Raw genomic sequence first — 27,375 nt, 5'->3', positions numbered from 1 at the left:
CAAAACATATCACCGTACATGTACATAGCATACGGTGAAGTATTAATTTTACTTATAAAAACATAAATTTAATTTGTATTTTCATCATTTTGTAGAAATTATCGTTAAATCCGATTACGAAGCAGAAGTGTTTAAATGTCTTCATATGAGTGACAAATTCTCGATTTCTCTCAATCAATGATCTGAACAATACACATGAACAACCAGATGAGTTTTTACAATGAGGAATTTAACGTGGTGTACACTGATATGTTATGACGAAGACTGTCATTTAATGACAGGGTTTTGTTTAGGCCTAAGAGAATATGCAATGATGATGTTGACTGCAAGGACGAGAGAACGGTACCATAGAAGTAGCTTCTCCATGAAAACCAAACGAGGAAATGCGAGACCAACGGCTGACTCCACGTTTTAAAAACTTAATTTCTTTGGGGATTTCCCCCAATGATTTATTTATCTATTCTTGTTGTGGATTGTTGATGAAAAATGCACATGTAGCATTATTCTGGATACATTTCTATTGTCAAGTCTATATGAATCATCAACCGTTTAATCGGACGGGTTTCCTGTGGACCGCATTGATTGAATGTAGGCAAGATTTTTAATTCTCAATCTTCACTCGGTGAAAGAAAGTAAGAACTACGAAAATAAAAACCCTAGTACGTTGTCTAGTAATTAAACATTAGGTGTAATTTGTGCCCCGAATTATAAAAATAAATATTCATCTGGTGCTTTTCATTGTTAATTTTATGTAATCAAAAATGTTAAACAGGAGTAAAATTATATATCTTTGAAATAGTATCCACAAAGCACTGAATGATCTGTAATATACAACTAGCAAACTGAAGCAGTTTTAAATTGAAATATAGTGCACGTTTTGTTATGTTAGATAAAATATAATTTCAATTGCATGTTTTATTCTAATTTGTATGCCAAACTTAGAAACCAGCACCGTCTACTAAATGCATGTCCCCCAGTGATTTTATTTCTCTTGTGTTCTGTTTTTAATCCAATAATGCTCTTGTACGTTCCGATACATGGAAAAATTCTGACTTGCTAATTTTTCAGGCTGGAAAGAAAAACATGATTGTAGATGATATGGTTACGTTATATCAGTTTTGAAATATGAAACAGAGTGTAAACAAATCTAAGTAAAGTCGACTGTTTCTCATCACGATCAGGTCGTACGCTGAATAATGGCGGCTTCTCTCGCCCATCTCAGAAATAGGCCTACTGATAACATTGATGGAGACAAGCTTATGTCTTAGTCGTTTTTTGTTTGATGCTCCCCAGACCTTGATGTCAAGTTGATCACTAATTCATAAAACTTTTAACATTTCACATAAATATTTCTTCTCCTTATCGTGCCTCCTCTTGTACATGTACTCACAACATGAAGGGGGTCTACCTATCATTTGCTTTGTGTGCTCAATCTGAACAGACACCGAGCCAGGTACGTTCAATTTTTAAAGTGTTCAAAAGATCCATGAATGTGGATTCTTGTAATTTCTAATCTGAAAGAAAATATATGTTTTAGAACAATATACGGTCCCCAGTGTCCTTAACAATTTTGTAGCCAATATAGTAAATTCAAAATTGATACTAGCTAATATTGAAATGTTAATAAAAGCAATTGTCATGGTTAAGATTATTTAAGAATATACTACTAGTGTACCAAAACTTTATTGATATTTGAAAAATTAAATATAATACTAGTGTACCAAAAATCTATATCTGAGAAAGTATTAATGCCACGACAGGCAGCATAGTGCTATTAACATTAAATATTTAACAGAAAACTACATAGTTGAATTGTTATTTCAAAATGCACGGCGGCATCTGTATTCAAACGCACTAAACAAAATTAACATGCGCGTAATACCGTATATCAGGGGTTTTTCCCGCGAATCAGAACCTAAAACAGTATACTAAATTTACGTGAATCAAATTTTCGCTATTTCAATATCATAGGGAAAATATAATTCATGATTATTTAAACTTATGAAGGATTTTTTTGGGAAAACTAGCATTTGTACGTATAACTCTAAATTTTTGATGCACAATCTCAGTCAATGAAACGATTTACAGGATTTCTGAGTTAATGTCCCAATTATAATCAAATCTCAATATGGATGCTATTCCTGCTTCTTTGAATCCATCTCTGACGATTTCGGGTTCTGTTGGCATGTAATCATAGAGCTTTGTCAGCCATTTCGCTACAAGTGGCTTCATCCGGGAGAGAGATAAATCGGACTTCACCTCATCAATTTCGGAAGACGCGCTAAGCTGACCACATACCTGTGCTGCGTACCAGTTTTCAAAAACAATTTTGCATTTTGTTTACACTCAAGTACATGTATATTGTAAATATGTACAATTTGACGGTATAGTATATATTATATAACTCTGTTACAAAAACAAAACTTTGTATCAAATTTACGTGGATTTATTTTCCGCGATTCGGAAATCGGCGCGAACAAAGCGAAAGTTAGATACACGTGGGAAAAAACATGATATATGGTATGTGGGGTGGAGGTAGGTATTGTATATATATATATATATATATATATATATATATATATATATATATATATCGTAAGAAAATACAGAGATAAATCTACGACTTGACTTGTATGCAAGTTTTACGAGTCTCCCTTCAGTACAGAAAAATAAATATTCTAATTGCGGAATGGATTTATTTACTGATTTGGAATAAAACAACAGGAAAAACAGGCTTTTTAATTTGTCTTACATTTAAACTGCGGTTTTTCAGATATCGGGAATTTTTTGGTCGCATTACATAACAAAATGTGTGGTTTTAAATCACGTTTTAGTCCATTAACACGTTATGCTGTGAGATTATCGGGAGATGTGATTAATTGAGGGTTTACGTGCTATTCTACAACACGTCTCCTTAAAATAAGTGAGTGACGTTTACCTCTGGACATGATAAAATCATGCTGCTTTTTTGTTATTTTTTTTTTATAATCTTCTTAAAATACTTCATAATAATTTTATAGCATTGAAATGGGGTTTTATATTTACAAATGGGACACCAAAATTAGTGTCATGTACAGTGCATCTTTTAAAGATTTGATATTGCCATAGTATTATGAAAATTTGCGTGTTCCAAGTTTATAATGAATCCAGGAGAAATACTTACTATCATACATGCTTAGCTGATCTGTGTGTGAAAGAAAACAACGTTTTAAAAGTACATGAGGGCACTGAGACGCTTCACGCCGGTATACTTCTCATGAAGTGCGGATTAAGTTGTATTTTAAAAAAAATTATATTTATATTCTGTTTCAAATCTGTCAGAATTCCCAGCCGTTAAAATGGAGGTAATGCATTAGTGACATTTACGGCGAACTGACAACTCAACTGCATAACAAACGGGATGATTTCAGCTTCTCCATCGTCAACTTCCCATATTTATGTATCAATATTCCATTATCACCTGCATATGGTATTTATATCTCTCAATTGATTCGATACGCAAGAGCTTGTTCTGCGTATGGTCAGTTTTTTAATCGGGGCAAGCTACTGACAAACAGGTTGATGGTTCAGGGGTTTCCAGAGTCTCGCTTAAAGTCAGCATTTCGCAAATTCTATGATCTATGGTCATTGATTTTGTCTACGGATAACTCCGTTTACCTGATCAGGATATAGTACTCACAACGGGTGTGACCGGTCGACAGGGGATGCTTACTCCTCCTAGGCACCTTATCCAACCTCTGGTGTGTCCAGGGGTCCGTGTTTGCCCAACTATCTATATTGTATTGCTAATAGGAGTTACAAGATTGATCATTGTTCGTTATCTTCACCTTTCATTATCAAGATCCATACGTGCATTGTTCAGAAATACATCGCAGTCAAGGGGAAATGACTATCATTACAATAGGTAACGATACATTGGATATGTGAATATAATATACGAGTCGTCCCATGCTAAAGAAGCCCTGATGGTAAAAATTTTTCAAAATTAACTTTTTGATGGATTATGATAGAGAACAACATTAATTTAAAACACCACACATGAATTTTCATTCAAATATAGGCAATGACAGGTTACGCAAATATTTAAATGGCAGTTACAAATATGACGTCAATATAGTGTTGATCGTTCTCAGAAACAATTTTCACTTAAACTTCATGCAATTCTGGACATGCTGTGTCCCTGACACACTCCCGGGTATGATGTCTAATATGTCTGTGTAGATATCATTGTCGCTCCTTACTAAAACTAATACTATTGTATCTTGTCGCCATCCGCATCAACGCGACACAGAACAACTCCAGGCAATAGTACCAGAAAAAGTGAAGTGGTGAAACTTGTGTAACCCTTTCATTGGCTGGAAACGGATTTTACATGTATGTGCTCTTTCCATGGATTAGTATTTTACATTTCCATTCTGGAATATCCCAACCTCAATACTTTTGGAGGACTTGAATATTACTTCAGCAAAGTGCTGCAGGGTGTCACAATCTCATCTGAAAAAGAGGAAACACAGAATAAAAGTTTTGAACAAATATGTACGGTTACAGAAACTCTATTCTATAAAATCTCATCTTAAAAACTATCGATATTGTTACAATATTACTTCATATCCTTCTTCTGTTTGCTTAATCTGAGCAAATCCTGCACCCACTTGACATTTTGTAAGGCCTGGTATCTGCTTGTGAAATTAAACTGCCCGATGTAACCCAATCACGACCTGTCATAACAAATATCTGTTCAGATACCTGTTTTTGTGTTAACCTAAAGATGAAGTGAGCATACGAATATTAGTAAATAGAGTATACACCTGTAAATAGCATATACAGTCTACTCAGGATATAATGAAATTCAGGGACCGACCTGAATTGTTCATTATATCCAGAGTTCAATATATACAATACTGAATTACACAAGTATTGCTACTGGGGGATTTATTTTAACTGCAATACAACAGATAGTTTAATATAACCGACTTCAATATAATTGGAGTGGACTGTATTTCACTTGGAGTATATGAAATAATGAAGATGAATGATGCAAACCTGGTCGGTTTTCATTGTGACGAACAGCACATTTCTCTTTCGTGCCATGATTTTGGAAATGATGATGAAGTAATCTGATGGCAGTGTTTGGCCCATGGACATTCTTCCCATTAGTTCCAGTGGTCTGGCCCTCATCAGTCAAATAATCCCACTGAGATGCTGTTCTCTCCATACAAATTCCAAAGATCTGAATTTCCCGTGGTGTCTAGTAGAATAATGGTCCTACTTGTCTTTAATGACGAGGTACAGACATACATCGAAAATGTAATGAGTTTTGATGAAATCTTTAAAACAGGGTCTAAAGGGTGGCTCAGGAAGCTGAATAAACTGATGTTCTTTCCTGGCTTCCTTTATGCACTGGATTTAGAGGCGGTGTTCCCTCTGCTTTTTCAATGCGATTTGAAGAAAAAAATTCGTTGCCGATTTTCTTTTCATTTTCTGATTTTGTCATCAAATGTGCTTCCAGTGGCGCTCACGGCTACTGCATACATCAGCTCTGAGATTGACAGAATGGCAGACTAGATGGATTAGAACGAGAACAATTTGACAGCACAAATTTGGATCTTTAAAGCTTCAACATATGTTTGGTGTTGAACAGGGTAGGAAAATGGGTGGTTTGTTGTCGCTTCCTCTAGGTTGCTGGAGATTTTTTTTACTCATAAGGAGACGTCATCATTGCCGGAGAAGGGCTGCAAAATTTAGGCCTATGGTCGGCGCAAGCTTACGGCCTTTGAGCAGGGAGGGATCATCTGTGACACGAGGCCTCGACTTTTGTCCCATTTAGTCGCCTTTTACGACAAGCAAGGGGTACTAAGGACCTATTCTAACACGGGTCCCCACGGGACGCGACCTCTTGAAGCAGTTGGCATGGGAAGTCCACTATCTTCAGAATATCGCTGATAAACTACACCACATACTTTTTTCTTCAAAGGACAGTGCATTATTTGGTCTCTTTCCGATGTCACCATGCAAACGTTCGTAGTTTGCTTCCATTGGTGTTTATATGCTTCACAAGATGTTTCAAATGTTTTCACCAGTGTCATATTAAAATAAAAACACATCTTTACATACTTCCCGGTCATGAAAGTGTTGATATCTCTGTCGTTTGGCATCGTGTCTTAAGACCCATTACCAGAACGTTTGCATTTTGGCTTTCCTATGGTAAACATATCCTTTTCTTACTTGGAAAGTTTGCTCATCGAAAAATAAATAATTAATTCGTTGAAAACTGATCTTTCAAATGCATTTCATTTTACAGGGACAACCTTTAATGATTTTTGCGTAAAGCCTGTCGTTGGGTCAGGTGCTGTCTGACGTGTTTCATACCGTTGTTAGGCCTTTCTTGGCACACTGATTTTGACTACAAATAACTCCGTTTACCTGATCAGGATATAGGACTCACGGCGGGTATGACCGGTCGACAGGGGGTGCTTACTCTTTCTAAGCACCTGATGCCACCTCTGGTGTGTCCAGGGGTCCGTGTTTGCCCAACTATCTATTTTGTATTGCTCATAGGAGTTATGAGATTGATCACTGTTCGTTATCTTCACCTTTCACTAAAGTCTACATTGTTATTCTCGAAATTATTTCCCTCTAAATTAGGCTTTTATTATGATCATCATCAGGATACAAAAGGTGAAGTCTGTGTTTTGAAAGGTTCTCGTTTGAGTCTTCAATTTCTGATGCAAGTGAAATGTCACTATCGTCTGTATTTTCATCATCTGAATTAGCATTTTGTGAAGGAGGAAAATACAGTATATGTAAATAAACTACCATGTAGTGGATTAAAGGATTGACGAGATCTTTATTAAACTGGAGTTAATAAACCCGTCTTCTAGTTGAATACACTTTATACAATAAATAATTTCATGCAATCAAATTGTATAAAAGTGTACATACACCTCGACCATTCATGAGACACTAATTTCGCAAGCTTTTTGGAATGTGCGCAACGTTTATGCAAAACCACTAGATGTTCACTAGATAATAGTAATATTACACCGAATACTTGAAATGTAGCGCTTAAAGAAAAAACAAGGAAATAATACATTGTTGTCACATCCGATACAGTGTGCATATCTAAAACAAAATCATATACAACCACATCAGAACAATCCACGTGTACATCCGCGGACATAATATTGTAGCGTATTGATTTTCTGTGAGCTATATTAAGGATACCAGGCCATCATGTCCAAGTACGTCAGGTAGGATCTTGTATATATTGTTATTTCACAAGTATTTGACATCATTCTTTTCTTTTTATTGTGTTTTTTATAAAGACAAATCGGGTTGTTTTAGTTTTATACGTCACATGTATGTATATCCACTCTCAGCTTCCGTGAATAAGATCATGCTATCTAATTGATATGAATATTTCCTGATATGTTTGAAAGGATTACAATGCAAATTAGTTTTATAAAAAGCAAACTGTTGTATATATGTTGCCAACATTCTGAATCTTCAGTAGGAAAAAGATGATCGTCAACTTCCCATATTTATGTAGCAATATTCTATTATCATCTGCGTATGGTGTTTATATATCTCAACTGATTCGATACGCAAGACCAACTGCGTATGGTCATTTTTTAAATCGAGACAAGCTACTGACAAACAAGTTGGTAGTACAGGGGTTTCAACAATCTCGTTTAAAGTCAGCATTTCGCAAATTATATGGTCGTTATAACGATCTAGTTTGTCAATACAACCTATCCGTGTTAAAACTGCCCAGCTCTCTATTTGGTATTGCTTATATAAGATTGATCACTGTTCGTTATCTTCACATTTCATGATTAACACCAAATAACATAGGTGCATAACTTTGGACGATATACAATATATGAATACGTTTTTCAGCATTTTCGTATTTCAGCATTCTAATTGATCTTCAAATATCAATATTTTAAAATCACTCTTACATGATAATTTTTCTTTTCAGTTAATTAGTAACAGTTTCTGTCAATATATATGTAATTTTCTCTGGAAATGGTGTCCTTTTTTAAATTTACGAATGTTTTGTATGTTTCCGTACATAATTTGCCCACTGATTTGATTCCATACCATGTTGGAGGGAGGGAGGGTCTCCGTGGCCGAGTGGTTAGAGCGTCGCGCTCAAAATTACACGGCCTCTCACCTCTGTCGGCGCGGGTTCGAATCTCACTCGCGCCGGTGAGTTTCCGGTGAGTTTACTTTTGGAAGGTCGGTGGTCTCTTCCCAGGTACATTGTATCTGGGTTCTCTCTTCCACCAATATAAACTGGGCGCCACCATATAACTGAAAAAATTGTTGAGTGTGGCGGAAACCTCAATCAATCAATCCATACTATGTTATTACTATGTAAATGTAATATGCATATTACTGTTCGACACTTTTCCAGCCCTTTAGACGTGTTTCCATGACAATTATCATAACTAATTAATTGTTAATGTCAAAACGATTTTCAACAAATCTTAAATACATCAATTTGCCTATTCTGATCTCAAAGTAATGGAGGAGTTATTGTTATTTCAGTTATGAGGTATGTAACGAGTCAGCTTCTTTACTTTATAGCTGTAAAATAAGAACCCCCCCTAGTGGTCAAGATCAACTATTATGCTTTTCATGGCATCTATGCATCAAAAGGTTTAGGTTTGTTGCTCTATTTTTAATTTGTATTTTAGACGAGACGTATATATGATACAGCGATGTACAGTCTCATATGCGTCCGTTCGAGGTTTTCTGATTCTATTTTCATTTCTCTGTCACATTCAAGCTGAAACTTGATATACAGCTTCTTTATGGGTAATTCTAGATCATGTTGCAATGTTAATCCATTTCGACATCTCTTGCAGAAATTTTACCCCTTTATTTAAAAATTAATGTTATGTGGTGGGTACATAATTTGTCCGGCTAACCCCTCCCACAGTTTTCAAGTGAGGGCCTTCTTATTGTACAGAGTGCATGTGGCAGGAATTTCGATTTCCTTCAATTTTTGAGAAAATTACATGTTGACCTTACTTGGTTTTTGAAAAAAAATTAAACTGTAGATAGAGATTACATGATTTGTGCATTGATGCCACGTTTGCTAATCAATGTTTTCAGGTGAGGACCATCTTGTTTTACAGATTGTTTGTATGGGTATTGAAGATGTACATGTATATGTGGCAAGGATTTTGATTTTCTTCATTTTTTGAGAAACTTCCATGTTACTGAATTTGGTCATTTTTAAGAAATATTGATATAGTACATGATATGTTTGTCTAACCCCTCCCCCAGTTTTCATCTGAGGACCTTGATTATACAGAGTATTAACGTTTGCACGGGTATTGAAGAAGTGCATGTTAGTTGATATTCTTCAATTTTTTCAGAAAATTACAGGTTGTTGAACTTAATCAGTTTTAAGGAAATATTAAAGAGTGAGTGCATGGTTTGTCCTTTTAACTCCTCTTACAGTTTTAAAGCTAGGGCCGTTGTAAACAACTTAAAATGTGCATATTGCAAGGACTTTGATTCTCAACATAGAGATGTATTGGTTAAGGAAGTATGAAATTCATAGCAAAAGGAATGTATTATATTCATATACCGGTAATATTGAGCTGATGTAATAGATTTCGAATTAATGCTTGCAAACGTAATTTTTTTGTTACATTAAACAATTCAAATTTTGCGAGATTCAAACCTTTGATCCACAGATAATAGGTTAACCCATGTATCGAATAAGCTATCCTGAATGAAAATTTAAAAGACCAGGTAATATATTACTGACCCTCCTTTATTCATATGTTACAAAACAACTGTCAAATATTGATGATGGCCGACACTACCATAAGTAAAGTTCTATAATTCATGGCATTGTTGCCATGCTTACTAAACAAAGTCACAAAACAAAAACTTTATAAGAAAAATATCTTATATAACCATCTCACGGGCGTGTTATATACCGTTGGTTTTCTTGATTAGGTATGATAAGACCGTCTGAATCATAAATTTCCTTTAAAAGTTTTACAACGGTGAACAGACAAATTCTACAACTTATATTTATGTTTCTCGTCGGCTCGGTTATTGGCGCAAAGGGGTCATTGATGTAGGAGGGGAGGGAAAACCCACGTGTCCGAGTGAGTGACCACAAGACCCTCTCACATACATCGTACAACTACCGTCGATCGTGAGGATGGAAATCGGTTTGCAGTGGTTAGAAGCAAGCACGTTAACTATTGCAGATCCTTTGCAAAATAAACGTAAACAATAGCGATACAATAAAACTAGCAATAGCTATATAATTAAACGTAAACTATAGCTATATAATTAAACGTAAACTATAGCTATATAATTAAACGTAAACTATAGCTATATAATTAAACGTAAACTATAGCTATATAATTAAACGTAAACAATAGCTATATAATTAAACGTAAACAATAGCTATATAATTAAACGTAAACAATAGCTATATAATTAAACGTAAACAATAGCTATATAATTAAACGTAAACTATAGCTATATAATTAAACTTAAACAATAGCTATATAATTAAACGTAAACAATAGCTATATAATTAAACGTAAACTATAGCTATATAATTAAACTTAAACAATAGCTATATAATTAAACGTAAACAATAGCTATATAATTAAACGTAAACAATAGCTATATAATTAAACGTAAACAATAGCTATATAATTAAACTTAAACAATAGCTATATAATTAAACGTAAACAATAGCTATATAATTAAACGTAAACAATAGCTATATAATTAAACGTAAACAATAGCTATATAATTAAACGTAAACAATAGCTATATAATTAAACGTAAACAATAGCTATATAATTAAACGTAAACTATAGCTATATAATTAAACGTAAACAATAGCTATATAATTAAACGTAAACAATAGCTATATAATTAAACGTAAACAATAGCTATATAATTAAACGTAAACTATAGCTATATAATTAAACGTAAACTATAGCTATATAATTAAACGTAAACTATAGCTATATAATTAAACGTAAACTATAGCTACATTTAAAAACAACCCATAGAGATGGTAGCAATATCGTAGTGTGCGGTCCTTTTTAAGTTTTCTTTGATTTGTTTTATAGATAAATCAATATTACTATAAGATTTTGCAAGAAACAAAAGGAAATTTATAGATACACGCATTTGAATGATATTGTATTTATCTCTTTTATTACTTATTTCAAATTTTACATCTTTTTAGAATAAGTAAAGGTTTTCTCATGTAAAACTTCTTTTGGATTTGATGCGAATTCCGTACATTATTAACATTGTCTACGACTTTTTGGGACAACCCTCGTACATGTACTCACCTCTGTCGGCGCGGGTTCGAATCCCGCCCGCGCCGGTAAGTGAGAAAGTTTCCCAGTTTACTTTCAGAAGGTCGGTGGTCTCTTCCCAGGTACATTGTATCTGGGTTCTCTCTTCCACCAATAAAAACTGGGCGTCACCAGATAACTGAAAAATTGTTGAGTGTGGCGGAAAACATCAATCAATCAATCACACATGTATTATATTTCTTATAGATCTACCATGCTTTAGCTTTGTTCGAAATATCCGAAGTTTTCCTGGCTAATTTATGATTTTGATATTTATCGTGCCAGGAAAACGTCAGAACCGGCGCCATTACGTAAACTGGAAATTAGCCGCCTCCAACTGGAAGCGGTATTCTCGGGTCGATTTTAAATACTTGCGAGCCGAATCCAATGTTAAAATCATAATTAAGCTATAAAACGATGCTTCTTGTACTTAGTATTATTGATTTTATGGGTTCTTTCATCACATAAACATTCTCTTGAAAACATTTGAACAAACTGTCGAGCTTTGTTTTCAGTCACGTGACTCGTTCGCTCAAATGACAAACGAAAATTCGGTTGACTACAATAGTGTACTTCTGTTATAGAATTTTGGGGGGTGATATTTTCTATTAATTGATATTAGTAACAGCTGGATTGTTAACGTCAAACATAATCTGTCAAGCATTGGTTTGGAATATTTGTTTGAAAAGTCGTGTGTGAATCAGCTTAAAGATTATAAAATAATAGAATTCAGAATATTGGATATTTACAAACAAAACCTATTGTCGTCTCTTTCAAGTTCACCAAAAAGTGTTCTATATCAAAATTTTTAAAATAGATAACTTTTGTTTACAATCATATCTCAAAAAAGAAGTTTACAATCATATCTCAAATGATCAATCAACTTACAAGGGAAAAAAATCATCATTAAATTCAGAACGTCTTCACATTCTTTGAATATTGAAAAAGGCAGGCATAACAATGTTTTTAGGACTGCGAAGCGTTGTAACTTATGTGATTATAATGATATAGAAGATGAGTTTCATTTTATCCTGAAATGTCCATTTTACTACGATTTGAGAAAGAAATATATGAAGGGTTTTTATTACTCAAAACCAAGTGTCTTTAAATTAGTTAAGCTCCTTAGTGTAGACAATACTAAAGAACTCAGTAACTTGGAAAAATTCTTAGTACAAGCTGTGAAAATACGAAGTTTAGCGTTGTAAGTCATTGATGTAATTATAGTATTTTTCTAATAACATGTGCATATCATAATGTGATTGTATTTTATTTGTAATGTCTTCTCCTATCTTGAATTGAAACCAGTAAGTACAAGAAGCCTCGTTTTATTGATTAATTATGAATTTAACATTGAATTCGGCTCGCAAATATTTAAAATCGGCCCAAGAATACGGCCTCCAGCTGGAGGCGACTAATTTCCAGTTTACGTAATGGCGCCGGTTCTGACGTTTTCCTGGCACGGTAAATTATATCAAAATCATAAAAAAGCCAGGAAGACGTCAGATATTTCGGACTAGCCTTAGCTAAGTGACCAAGGTTTAGAAAAAATGTAGACAATGTTATTATAATATCTACAAAGTGTCATAGTAAGTTTTCCACTTCCTGTTTGTTATAATATACACACATGTATAGTATATACGCTTAGAAAGTATAGAATAAGAGATTATAAGTATTTGTCATCCGTCCACTTAGTAAGTGTAACAAACGAATGAGCAATTACGATATGTGAACATCCCTCAAAGCACGGCTACATCTTGAATATAAATGTATGGTTTAAAGAAGGATAATACTTGCAGTGTTCAAGGACAACGATGAAATTGACTGCACATTATACACGCCTTACAGAAAGGTCGGCGTGTATTTATTGCTCTATCACCTGTGTTATCTGTAGGAAATAATTCGGAGGATTTAACAAGATTTCATGAAAGTAATAACTATCAAAAACACGGAACTCCTAACCCTGCACCGCGTCAGAATTGGCTGAAATGTAAAAATACCACACAGTAACACCATTGATATTATATCTTCACAGCATGGGGAGTTTTTAAGTAAAAAAAAAAGAAGGATCGATTCATTTATATATATTTACATTTCCAATGTTTTTTCCCTTTGACATCCTTACCAATTGAAATACTAGCCATTTCCTCGTGCATGTGAACGTATGAATCTTGATATAGTACGTCTATTTTAATGGCGGTAGATTGAAAATAGAATGTAAATATAAGATATAAATTTCAGTTTTGAAAACACACGTACATGAGGGTATGAGCAGAAACGCTTCTCGCCGGCACAGTTTTCGTGAATGCACTTCATCAAGTATGCTGGCGTAAAGCGTCACAATTCATATACAGAATATATTTAAAAAAGGAAATTTATTTATTTAATATTAGTTCAGCAATTTTATTTTTATAACCTCCTAGAGCAGTTAGGGAAATGAAAACCTAGATGATTTGAGCGAATAAAGTTAAAAGTTACGTGTATCTACTTGTTAACAGGATTTTGAACAAGCACTTTAACAACAATACACTCGCCCCTTCGGATAGCCTCATAAAACAAGGCCCGGTGACATACTTCATTTTGCATGGGAAATACCTTCATGTTTGTACATTTAAAGTTACAAACCAGGTGCAAGTAACTCTGAAATATAAAAAACCCCAGAAAACATGTCGGAAGAAGAGGAAGCTAAACCTCTACGGTACGTAAATCTCTTTTCGTGTGTCAGGGGCACCTGTTCCGAGGTCCCAGAGACGGATGATAATGTTAGCACATCGATTCACCGTGATCAGCGGGTGAACTTTTGTCCGCTTAATCTTGTTTGAAAGTTCAATAGGTTGCATATTAGTTACTTTAAAGTATAATACGATATATCACTAGTAAACATGAATCGTGTTTGTAGTATATGTATTATATTTAGCTTGGACTCTTGTCCACTGGACATTAAGTGACCACTCACTCCTTAGTCATGTGTAAAATGACTTCATTAATAAAAACATCATGTTCATGTTTTCATATGACATTTTACTATCTTCTAGCAAGTAAATGAAATTCCAGAGCAGTGATATTTATGTTGTATAGACAACTAATAGCTGGACCCATCGTTTTGTCTCTGTGACTATCCTATTTAGTAATGCTTTGTCGTGAAATACTACACCACGTTAATTATTTGAATATACAGAAAAGACTTTAAAATGAAGTTCAAGGATTCTAGCTCAGTTCGTAATGGCCTGCTATGTACCCCGGCGAGGTAAGTTTTCAGCAGTGTGTTTACATGACCCATTTTATTCTATAACATCAGTCTTCAAAATAAATGAATTACATGTATTACCTTACAATACTTTTCAAAAGAGCAATCCAAGTTCACACGATTTTTATGAGATTCGAATTACCCAACAAAGATGTACGGTACTCGGTATAAAAATGTTTAAAAAAAAACAAAAACAAAAAAACTAGGATGAATTGTCAACATTGGAACAATGACTGAAATAGAAAATATTATAAGATAAAGAAGTTGTATTTTGTTGCTTAACCAGCTATTAATGAATGATTTTCACTTAGATTTTTTATGTACCAGCGTGTGAATTACGTTTCTGGAAGATTAAGTTTACGATACAACCTGACATATATAACTCTGTGTTTTCACTCGTCCCTCCCGATCGTTGTTTTGTGGAGGGAACAGGCTTTCCAGCCATGGATGGGTGGAAATTCATTCCGCAACATTAAATTCCGATAATACCACACACGAGAGAGAGAGAGAGAGAGAGAGAGAGAGAGAGAGAGAGAAGGGGGGGGGGTAAATTAATATTACCCAGCAAATCAGAATAATCTGTAGGAGACTGCCCGACAGAAGTTCTCTATCAGATGAGAAAATAATGTTTGTCAATATTCAGATCTGTTAAACAATAAATCTATCATGTTAGTACACACTGGAGATTTCTATAATTTTCATAGATAATATAGATTTTTTACGCTCTGGACTGTTCCATAAAATAGGACAAATTATCGGTTTTCAAAAAAAAACCAAATAATAAAAAAAAGAAAAGAAATAGCCATCATTAGGAAAAATAATTTTTGCTAAAGTTTAAAGCAAGCTCCTTAAAATCACAATTTCTTCAAAATTTATCATTGTTAAAAGAGAAAATGGAAATATTTTCTCGCAAATTTCATTATTTTGACATGCATGTAAGATGATTTTTCCCTTGCATAATTATTTATTCTTAAAAGGACATAGAGCGCAGATTAGGACAATTTTGTACCCATACCATAGACTTTTTTTTAGTGACATGGGAAAAGTACCCAAAGTTAGTTCTTTGGTTTAAAGACAATTTGCTCCCAAAAATTTAATTTTCACTTAATATATAAGAAAAAGTTGGAAAATTGCGTCACTCTGTATCCAAATAATCGTAAATATTAAGAGGCATATTATGTGAAACATTACATGATCTTTTCATACAATGATATTCAATCTCCTTCCTCTAGAGTCTTTTAGGGGTACATGTATGTACAACAAGTCCTTTCATGCGTTCATCTCACTCTAACGAGGAGGGGGGGGGGGTGCTTTCATTTTCCTACTCCGCAACGCTGCTGGTAATGAAAATTAAAAAAAAAAACTATATAAAAACAATTTCACATAATGATTTGGATAATGTATGTGACCACGATATGAAACGAAAAGGATGATCGATTTTTGGGTGGTTGCAGGTCGTTTCTTATCATGTCAGAGAATTAATGCTTCATTTGTAAGAGAAATCATTTAAGTGCGCAACCACAATGTATAGCTTCCCTGCAGTAGAAATTTTAACATATATAATTACATGAATGTGAGGTGATGTATACTGTATTTTGAAGCTGTTTCCTTAAATTAAAGAATAATTGAATAAATAAACTAAAAGAAAACAATATTCTATTCCAAATGGTAGATTGTTTATATGCTTTTCTATACGTTTGATAAATAGATGGGTGTTATATTTATTTATTTAGATAATCCGTTTTAAAATATCATGCTTTCATGTGCATTTATTTTCGATAATTTTCTCCAAATATGAAAGTGTGATATACAAAGTTATAAAGAAAAACAATAAGATTCATTAAAGATAGGCGTTACCAGCCCCTGAGAAATTATTCGGCCATCTGGTGGAGTTACACCTCCTATAACCAGGCCCCTGTATCAGCATCATCAGGTGAGGGTGGCATCAACTGCTGCACACGATTCCCAGGAACCGGGTTTCTATATAAACAAGAATCATAGCTCCGAGCTTTAACACATACCGCTGTCATACCACGTAGTGCTTCTCCGAACACCGCGTCCCAGGACGATTAGAACAATACATAGCATTGTGTAAATGACCGGTCTACTGTCCGACTGGGCACACAGTTCCCGAGTTTTGACAACTAAGCTGTCAATCGAAGAACCTCTGTCATTGCACTCTGTCGTTTATGATCACTGACTTTCAAGTGATTTATCTGAAAGAAGATCGAACTTTTCGCTTTGTGGCTGATTGACAAAGAAGGGTGATTACTATAACACGTGGGTCGGAGATGAATGAACAAGGTCTAAAGCTGGAAATGTAAATATTTTAAAACAGTGGGTTTTATTAAATCAAACCCAAACTGAAATTCATTCCGGATTTCGCCGTCCAAGTGAGGTAAGCTTTGTGTTGTCCACTGAAAGATAGGAAAATATTGATATGTGTATTCTGAATTCCAGATACGCTACGCTGTACATTGTTCGTACAATAATGAAATGTTTTATTCTGAAAATCCGTGTGATATTATCCCAGTATTTCATAATTATGGTAAAATAAGTAAATATCAAAAGAATACATAACAACTAAATGTAGTACATGTGTGCAAATTTACAACATAGTCCTGGTGTATTAATGAAATAGTATAACAATTAAGATATAAGTTTAGAATTGGAAATTCTCCAGAACTACTGTTTATCGTTTAACCTTAAGTACTTATTTCTTTATCAAACTAGTGAAGATGTTGGTCTTTACAAGTTACACTAAAGCATAAATATATTGATTGTAAATCGTACTGCATATGCACGTCCATTAAATTTAATACCTCTTTGTTCAGAAGCCAGCTTCACTGACACACAAGGTCAATTTGGTGCTACTCGCTGGGGAGGAGGCCTGCGACTTCAGCCTTCAAAATTAATGACCGAACGACTGAAATAAATTTCCCCTGATTAGAATGGTTTTTTTTTTTTTACATGCAATTTATCACGATATTTTTCAGATTTCATTCAGAATTTTGTAGGCATTCATGTAGTTATATCCATTGTTTCCAGAGTCTAATTAAAGTACGAGTATTGCCGGATATCTATACATTTGTCTAGATGTCTAATTTATATTCTGAAGAAAATTATACCACAATGGAACTTGTTTGTTATTCCTCGGAAATTAAAATTTAAGACATTCGGAAAGAATGAAAAGAAAATATTTTGTAAATTGTTTTATATATAAATCCAGATACGTACGTTTGTATAATTCAAAAGTGGCATACATGTATCTGTCTATCAAATTAGATACTATTCTCAAAAATATTATTTTAAAGATCCGTGCTTCGTAAGTGTCAAACAGGGTTACTTCAACCCAGGATGAGTCTAACGGAAACTGATGCATTTTATGTGGATAAGAGGCCATTATTAAGCACTCTGGGCAATAACATGGACACTTAGTAAGGACAAGTCCATGCTTCTCATACCTGTGGCTCAAACAGAACACGACAAATCAGCGTCATAATGAGTTTAATATTGCCCGGCGCGACGACATTCACGTTCAATGGAGACGTGTATTCATTTTTTATATTTCTTCTCTCAATATTAAATAGCTAGCATAGCAAAATAATGGAATCTAGAATAATTACTGTTATTTAATTGTCTAAAGTGACAACTCCAAAGCATTGCTGACATCTGAATGTAACATTGTTATGAAAAATTTAATCTAAAACAATTACGAAAATATTTGTAAAGACGAAGTGGAAAATCAGTTGTAAAGAAATCAAAACAATGTTGAGATGCGTATTAAAAATCGTGAACTGAAATGTGAAAATATGAACAGCGTGCATTCAAGCAAATACCAATTATTGCATATACTGTAGACAGTCATTTATTTCAAATATGACCGATTCCGATATGAATTTAAAGGGGGAAAACGCACGCTAAAAGACAAAAGCATAAGAGTATAGAATGTACAAATATATGAATACAGCTTAAAACATGTAGAATACAGCACAATAACACCGAGGAAAAGTGCTATATTCAAAGTATTCTTTTCAGAGCCACGGAGGAGTGCCCCGCCCCTGATACATCCACGCCCGACCCTCAACGGCTACCCGGCGTGATGAGTCTCGCGTGCCTGGTGTTTCTAAGGCGGCGTCTGTATTTGCTGCCGCTGATCACCGCCTTGTGGATCATCATGGCATTCTTCATATCGTAAGGCAGATGTTAAGCACGAACAATTGTTCAATTCATGTTTATTTTAGTTTGAAATGTTCATGGTATTTTTCTCTAAACTTAACCATCAAGGCGATGCTGACATTTTGAATTTTATTGACATTGCAAGTAGACAATTACAATAGCGTCTTGTAATTTGAAAATCGTTATGTCGATTTTATCTAAAATTGAAAGTTTTAGAAAAGAAGTGTACAGTAATAAATTATTATCATCTTGTAAAGTTTCCAGCTGTATTCTTATCAAGTAAAATTTTCTCTCCGTGTAGGTACGGCATTTCAATTAAAAGTGGTTCTGTGAAACCTGAGGACTTCCCTTATATCAGGTATGTACTTCTCAGTCAGACTGACACACCTAAAGACACCGACTTATATATACAACTCAGTAAGATATTTATATCAGGTATGTACTTCTCAGTCAGACTGACACACCTAAAGACACCGACTTATATATACAACTCAGTAAGATATTTTAGGAAAAACATTTGTCTAATCCAAATTGACATTTTTCGCCCATCCGTCTCGAGGAAATCATCTGTCATCTGATACTTATGTAGACCATCATAGAGTTTAGAATCATCTCTGTCATCTACAGATGATTTGTCTGACAAGTGATATAATCCACTTTGTAAAAACAATTTTGCACGCAGAATAAATAAATTATAAGATGATATTGTGAAAATTTCCCATGTCTGACATTAAGATCGATTTAATCAAGGGTTGTTGGTTGCAAAATATGTCAATATAGTTTTGGCAAGAATGCGTACATTTTGTACAATAATACTTTTGGTATTTCGACTCTTTGTGGTCGTTCACTGATCATGATTTACCCAAGGTCTACCTGAAATTCTAGTATTTACCTATTGTACATCTCCTCATCATATACAGTAAAGGAGAAATATTTGAGATAAAAATACAAAAGTAGTTCACAGATCAAGTCATTCACTTTTGAATGACAAAAGATCCACGTTAATCTGAAGGAACAAAACCTGTTAATGAAGCATTACTGCCGATATAATCTCATTACGATTGTGCAATTCATCCTGAGAATAATACAAACGCGTTTGGTTCACTGATCAATGAGATAACTCCTACAATTTTGTCCTAATTGACTTTCTCCGTCACGGTGACGTTTTGTCGCTTTTAAGCAGAAATATTTTACACTTGGCTTTCTCTCTCCATATCTATTTGAAACAGCTTCAACTGAATTTTAACATTTTAAATGTCATTCTCAGGGTCGGATCCAGGAATTGCGGTTAGGGGGCGCTACTTAATGAGGCCTATGTCCGCCTTGAGGCCCTTAGTGGGTCCAGGGGGCAAATCCCCCGGAAGCTTTTGGATTTTACAGATTTTATAGGGCTTGAAATATGTCTCCTATGTAGTCATTTTTACTAATTTCTGTCACTTTTAATAAGGTGAGATTAATAAAATGACGCAAATTTCAAGGCGTTTTGGAAAACATGTAAGTTCTCCCAATAAAATTAAGTCAATAAATCAAAAGATTTTGTCATTTATTTCTCCGAGAGTGGGAGAAATTGTTGCTTCTTTTGTCGTTTACATTTTCTAAACAAGAGACCACGATTGACCTTAAATTTGAAAATGTTAGGGGGAGGGAGGGGCTCCGGCTGCGTCCCCTTAAATCCGCCACTGATTCCTCTGAATGGATTAATAATGAGATAAATTAGAGGTATATATGATTTGTGTAAATGACATTGTGATCGTATTTGCAGCTACACGGCTATTGAGGCTCCTGAACGTTGCGTTTTTGGACAACTCATCAATATTGGAGCTGTGTTATGTAAGTAGAAACACTATGGATGTACATTGATTTAATTTGAGAATTCCCTTATATACACGGGCAAGTTGCGGCTGAAGTTACAATTGCTAAAAAGCAATGATCATAATGTTATATTTTCATACATGTTTAACCTCTATTAAAATGGATAGTGATTGCTCCTTCGCAAACTCTCGAAGATTTAGAAATGAGAGGCGCGGATCTTTCTTATGATACCTTAAAATTAAGTTCGCGTGTCGCGACAGACATTAAGAACAGTCACTGCTACATGTATATGAACGACCCAGAGTGCTATATATATGTCTAAATTTGGGCACTTCACCTACAACTGGTAAGGTCTCGATACGAAATCACAAACATTTCTCGAAAGGACATTAAATAAACAAATAATTGAGTATTGCTGACTGTTTTGCTGTTTTGTTACAGTGGGTATGAACGTATGGGTGAGGTATCTATTCGTCAAAGAGATATTCCAGAAAAGAAAAGTGAAGGACGTGACATATTGGCAGAAAGTAAACATTGCAGGGATAATCCTAGGATTTCTGTCTGCTCTGGGTATCAGTATGGTAGCCAACTTCCAGGTATTCAATTTGCACTATCCTTCACTCAAATAAGAGAACACGTACATTGATATGAATGAATCGGCCCACAATAAATAGATCGAAATGTTAACGCCTACTTCTGCGTAGATTCATTCTTTAACGTCTGTAGTTTCATGAATTTAATCTCCGAACTGAAAATTGTACACCAGAAACAAAGATAAAACACTTTATTCTAAGTAGGGGTATGCGTTATTTACACCATTCTCTCCTAGACGTTAAAGCACGTTTCGATATTGAGAGCCGAGAAATTTGTCAGTTATATCTACTTAATATTAAACAAGAAAAGAAGATAAGGCCCGCAGTCTTATATAATCTTATAAAATTTGTACATGGTTTACGATATTTGACAGGTCTTCAAACACAGCAACATTAATAACTAATTTCACGTGATATGGCACTGCTTATTTGCCCCACGCAAATGTGGCTGACATTTTAGATCTATTCCACATGTATACAAACTCACAGCTCATATTTATTTATTTTTCTATGAAAAGTGAAGCACGGATTATAAAAATCAACGATTTTTTGTAGATTAATGTTACTATATAATTCTCCCTTTCAACCTGTTTGTAGCTGTGGGAGAAGTGTTGCTTACAAACAAAAAGACACCGTTCAAACGTCCCATGTTATATGTATTATAAAGTAGAAATGGCTACAAACAGTAATGGAAGATGTCAGATTCCCATTTTGAGCAAAACATATTCTCTGAAACTCTGTTTATTCCATATTGCTGAGTGGAAATATACCCAATAAGAGGAAAGCTGAATTGTTTCCTCGGGATTCATCAAAATGATAATGACCCGTCGTTTAAAGCTGTTATAAATGGTTATTTGACACTAATTAGTTTTCAAATTATGATATTAAGTACACCCATGTAGATGGAGATAACATTTAAGACTTATACGAAGGGAACGTGTATATCGTAGAGGAAATTACACACATAAATATCAGGCATCAATCGAACATAAAATCTTATATATGTTCACACTTCCGAATCAGTTTTAGTTTTAAAAAAAAACTAGTTTGACGTCATTCAGAAAGATGCTCTAGGCTAGATAGTGTTGCGGACGAATTTCATAACGGCAATACTAAAACTTTTTACAAGTATTACATTGATGGAATATATTACTGAATTGTTAGTTACAAAAACGCACATTAGTTTTACATTTACTTATGTTTAGTTAGCGATAACCTTATGCTGTTTTATTACTACAGTATTATATATTTCTAGATTAATGCACAAAAGTGATATAAATGAAATAAATGCCTAGGTTGTTTATATTATGAGAATATAAAAAAAAAATGTAAGAAGGGACAGGGCTAATTTCATGCAAATAATCCTACACACCCATTGTTGTTTCACGCCATAATCCAAAAAACCCACACAATTATTCGTTATAACCTTGGTTATAAATTATGAATTTTCAAATTGGAACATATTTCATTGTCTATAGAGCCAAAGGGATTGGACAAAAGCTTTTAAAAACTTAAATAGTCCTCTTCTTGATACAACATTAAGCTTAAATATTCATACAAAAAATGAATATTTACATTTCATAGCATGGGTTTCTTATTTCCAACCCAAGAGAAACAAGCAATCATTTGTAGATACACGCCCATTAATCATACACACCTAGGAGGTACACTGCACATTAGTATGAAATAATTGTTTTCGTTTGAACCTTGCACACTGTTGTAAAAAATCTTGGACTGCTTTAAATAGTTTGATATCTTGATCTACAAAGACATATATATCTCTCCAAAGGACCACATTTACATTTATCATATACACAAAATATTGATAAAAGGTTACATGTCCAGTATCTATATTGTATATCTGTACACTGTACATAAAGATTACACACGCATGCGCTACAATATCTATATATGTACACTGTACATAAAGATTACACACGCATGCGCTACAGTATCTATATATGTACACTGTACATAAAGATTACACACACACAAACACACGCTACAGTATCTATATATGTACACTGTACATAAAGATTACACAAACACGCGCTACAATATCTATATATGTACACTGTACATAAAGATTACACACGCACGCGCTACAGTATCTATATATGTACAATGTACATAAAGATTACACACGCACGCGCTACAGTATCTATATATGTACACTGTACATAAAGATTACACAAACACACGCTACAGTATCTATATATGTACACTGTACATTAAAGTTTACACACGCACGCGTTACAGTACATGTATCTATATATGTACACTGTACATTAAAATTTACACACGCACGCGCTACAGTGCATATATCTATATATGTACACTGTACATTAAAATTTACACACGCACGCGCTACAGTACATGTACATGTATCTATATATGTACACTGTACATTAAAATTTACACACGCACGCACGCACGCACACACACATGTGTTATGCATTCTCTGTAAGTCCATATAAACATATTAGTTACATACATGTGTCTATCGATTGATCTTTATCAACAATGAGATAAATATCATATGATTCAAATAGCGTTGTTTAATAATTTTCAATGAGCGTTTTTGTGTATGCAAAGTAGGTGAAATGTAGTATATTTAATGTGTGTTAAATAACTGCAACATTTCAACCCTTGGAAATAAATAACTGCAACATTTCAACCCTTGGAAATAATTTCCATGGTCACAAACTTACTTATATGTAAAACAACACGTGGAAAGAAAAACTTTTAAAATAAAAAAAAATGTTCATTGGATTTATTCTTCTTTTAATAAGAGAAGTACATCAAGCCATTATTCTACGTTATACCGCAAAGGATATTTATAGCATACACTGTACCGCTCAAACCAAGGACGGGTAGCATCGAGTCCAAACAAAATCAAATATACTATATTCTTGGTCATGTTGGAAATATAATTATATATGGTTGCTTTAGATGAAATCTTTACATTTTGCCTTACATTTTCCATTGTCAGTTGTACATATTATATAATTCTTACCAAGATCGCACGCCTTCTTGTTTTATACTCAGACAGTCGTACAGATTACATGTATATATTTCTTACTAAGATCTCGCGTCTTCCTGTTTTATACTCAGACAGTCGTACAGATTATATATTTCTTACTAAGATCTCGCGTCTTCCTGTTTTATACTCAGACAGTCGTACAGATTATATATTTCTTACTAAGATCTCACGTCTTCCTGTTTTATACTCAGACAGTCGTACAGATTATATATTTCTTACTAAGATCTCACGCTTTCTTGTTTGGTACTCAGACAGTTGTACAGCGGGGACCTCATTACGTCGGAGCAGGTCTTGCATTCGGTCTTGGGTTGGCTTACTGTTGGCTGCAGACAAGACTGTCATGGAAACTACGCAGCGAGAAGTATGGACATCGACTTGTAGCCGTGACTCAACTTATCAACAGTACCGCTCTAACAGTGTTTCTAATACTGTGTATCCTTTGGTTAGTTGCAAAACTGCACGATCCCCCCCCCCCCCAAAAAAAAATAAAAAAATAACCACCATGTACCAAATGTCCAGCTATGGTTACACAACTACAGTTGTTTACTGAATTCGATAAATTGTATTAAAGATTTTTTTTACGATTCTGTAAGAAGTGAAACTATGATTCTTAACATATCTACAGTCTCTATAACGAAAATAATCTACAAGCTCAATGAAGCCAAAGATTTAAAAAAAGGACTGAAGGACACAAAATTTGTAAGTATCTTATTCATAAGGATGATTCTTTAAATATCTAATCTATTAAAATGAACATGCTCATCAACACATTGAAAAAGAAATTTCTTTTATTTGAGATGCGGAATTACCAAGGTACAATGCTACCGATATATGGAAAATATATACTTGCATTACCACAATGCCCATAAACTAGTATTTACATTTCCAATGTCATTACCCTCGATATATTTACCAATTAAAATGGTAGTCATTTCCTCATGAATTTGAACGATGCGCGTATGAATCTAGATAAACTTTTAAAGACTGAATTCTCCCATAGAAATGGAAGTAGAATGCAAAGACATATATACAAGAAATCAGTTTCATTTTTTACCATAAAGGAGGGCGTGAACAGCAACTCTTCACGCCGGCATATTTTTCATGAACCGCTGCATGAAGTATTCAGGCATAAAACGGGTCATATCCTAATTTATGTTACAAAAAAATGAAACTCATTTCTTAAATAATGGCAGATAACGCGATTAATGATTTAGGGTAAATGGTGAAGTACATTTAGAGTATATACATGTATCAGTATTGTAACAATACACATCATATCCTAATTATAAATTTAAATGACTTGCATTTTTATCATACTTTGGCGTTTCGTTGCAGACTTCGCTCCGTGGGGTGTACTTAGCGTCTACGATCTCGGAATGGCTGGTGGCGACATCTGTCCTCACATTTGCACTCACGTTTATATGGGATTTCCGGGCACTTGTCATGGAGACACCACGTGTCAATGTCAATTTCAACATGATTGAGGTATAATGATATCTTATTTTCTGTCTTAAGCCTGTTTTATGTGCCTGTTTTGTTAATATTTATCGTTGAATTCTATCGCACTATGACCTATATAAAGTTCTGTATTGTAGTGCACCGTGTATCTTCATCGAGTACATATCTGGGAGCTCAGATACTTTTATGAGCACGAGGCATAGTGTCTAGAATATTCACTCGATTGAGTACTGTTGCTCTAATCAGGAAATACGACACATGCATCAACACTACATTTTTACTGTAGGGTATTAACTCCAGAATTTCATGAGTCGAAACTTTTTCAAATTTATCCATACGCATGGCTTTGAAACTTCCACTGTGTCTACAAAATATCCAGAAGCAACATATTCTCGAAAAGAATCTTTAATATTTGACTTCCATATCATATTCCAATGTAAACTGTGTAATCCCAGGTGGGGCGTTCCTCTAAAAATCCCTGCGGCGGTGGGTGGAATTTGAAACTACAATTTATGAATATGCTTGCATTTCAGTAATGTTATACCCGGTATTGTCATAGACATTTCCTATATATTCCTTTCATGGCTTCAGGGATTTGTTCAGTTTAGTGTAGTTCAATGGTCCGAGGGAACGCTTCTCTTGTCCTAAATTTAGTTGCAAATGATCCTAAATTCTTTAGATGTAAAGTCAAAAATGAAAAAAAAAACCCACCAAATTATAAGAAAATTACAGGCGACATTTGCTGAGAAAGATTGATGGCGTATAAGTTGAAATAAATGTTCACCCCACAAATGAACATTGATAAGATGAATGTTGTTCACAATTAATAGATACATCAGGAAAAATATTGCATTTATGTATTAGCATTATATGCAAAAGAAATGAAAACATACGCTTCCTCTTGAAGACCACATGAACCGTTTTGGAGTAGGAATAATAGTATATCTTTGTCATGATGTGTTTCAGAATGGAGGAACTAAAGCTTCGTCACAGAAAGCCAAGGAAGGCACTGACGACACTAACATGAACAGCATTAATGTGAGGGCGTGAAAGGGAACAGCTAGATATCAAGCGAAACAGTGTTCACTGAAAGCACGTGTAGTGCCAAAAGTGAAAAAAAGAACTGTTGCCAAACAGTTCAGCAAGCCCAATTAATTCACGCGTCGCATCACCCGACCCAGTGAATATTGCCCGAGGGATAATGCAGCAGTGCTGACGTGACTGAAACCACTGAGGAACCCATGCAATGAACAGATGCAAATTATTAAAAAGATATTGAAGACAAAGGATGATAATGTCGAAAATAATACTACGAGAGAGAGAGAGAGAGAGAGAGAGAGAGAGCATTGTTTTCTGTTTTAATATGTTGTTTTACCTAGTTTTGTGCAGTGTTTATTATTTATACGTTCAGTGTTAGTTTCAGTATTTGCATTCATGTTCATACATGTACATGTATATTGATAATCTTCAGGAATGTAATTCCTTCATCTTTATTTTATTTTTCAAGACAATTTCAGTCACAATACACATTGGTCTCTATGCTTTTGTTTTTATGATATGTTTCATTATGTATGAAAAATAAATAAAAGGAGGAAATAAATAATCATTTGAATGTTATATTAATTTCTTTTATTCCTGTAATTTGTTTTAGGTCTACTAGCGTTCAAATAATCCTATACAGAACCG

The 27,375-nt window shown here is 34.3% G+C and overlaps 1 protein-coding gene across 4 annotated transcripts; it reads left to right on the top strand.

Annotated features, from left to right (window-relative positions):
- Nucleotides 1-1,378: 1,378 nt before the first annotated feature.
- LOC130047070 (DNA damage-regulated autophagy modulator protein 2-like) lies at nucleotides 1,379-27,306 on the top strand. Of its 4 annotated transcripts, none has more exons than XM_056141277.1 (9): nucleotides 1,379-1,453; nucleotides 18,643-18,798; nucleotides 19,085-19,141; nucleotides 20,546-20,613; nucleotides 21,037-21,191; nucleotides 24,483-24,663; nucleotides 24,857-24,930; nucleotides 25,567-25,716; nucleotides 26,656-27,306. In XM_056141277.1, exons 2-9 carry the CDS (start codon nucleotides 18,707-18,709, stop codon nucleotides 26,737-26,739), a joined length of 861 nt encoding a protein of 286 aa, XP_055997252.1. In that variant the 5' UTR covers nucleotides 1,379-1,453; nucleotides 18,643-18,706; the 3' UTR covers nucleotides 26,740-27,306. The 4 variants fall into 4 exon arrangements, with proteins under 4 accessions (XP_055997252.1, XP_055997250.1, XP_055997251.1 ...); XM_056141275.1 differs by lacking the exon at nucleotides 1,379-1,453 and adding an exon at nucleotides 4,479-7,250; XM_056141276.1 differs by lacking the exon at nucleotides 1,379-1,453 and adding an exon at nucleotides 7,125-7,241.
- The last annotated feature ends 69 nt before the right edge of the window (nucleotides 27,307-27,375 follow it).

The sequence above is a fragment of the Ostrea edulis genome, chromosome 6, assembly GCF_947568905.1.
Source record: "Ostrea edulis chromosome 6, xbOstEdul1.1, whole genome shotgun sequence".
NCBI classification, from domain to species: domain Eukaryota; kingdom Metazoa; phylum Mollusca; class Bivalvia; order Ostreida; family Ostreidae; genus Ostrea; species Ostrea edulis.
This window is presented reverse-complemented; position numbering and strand designations above follow the sequence as displayed.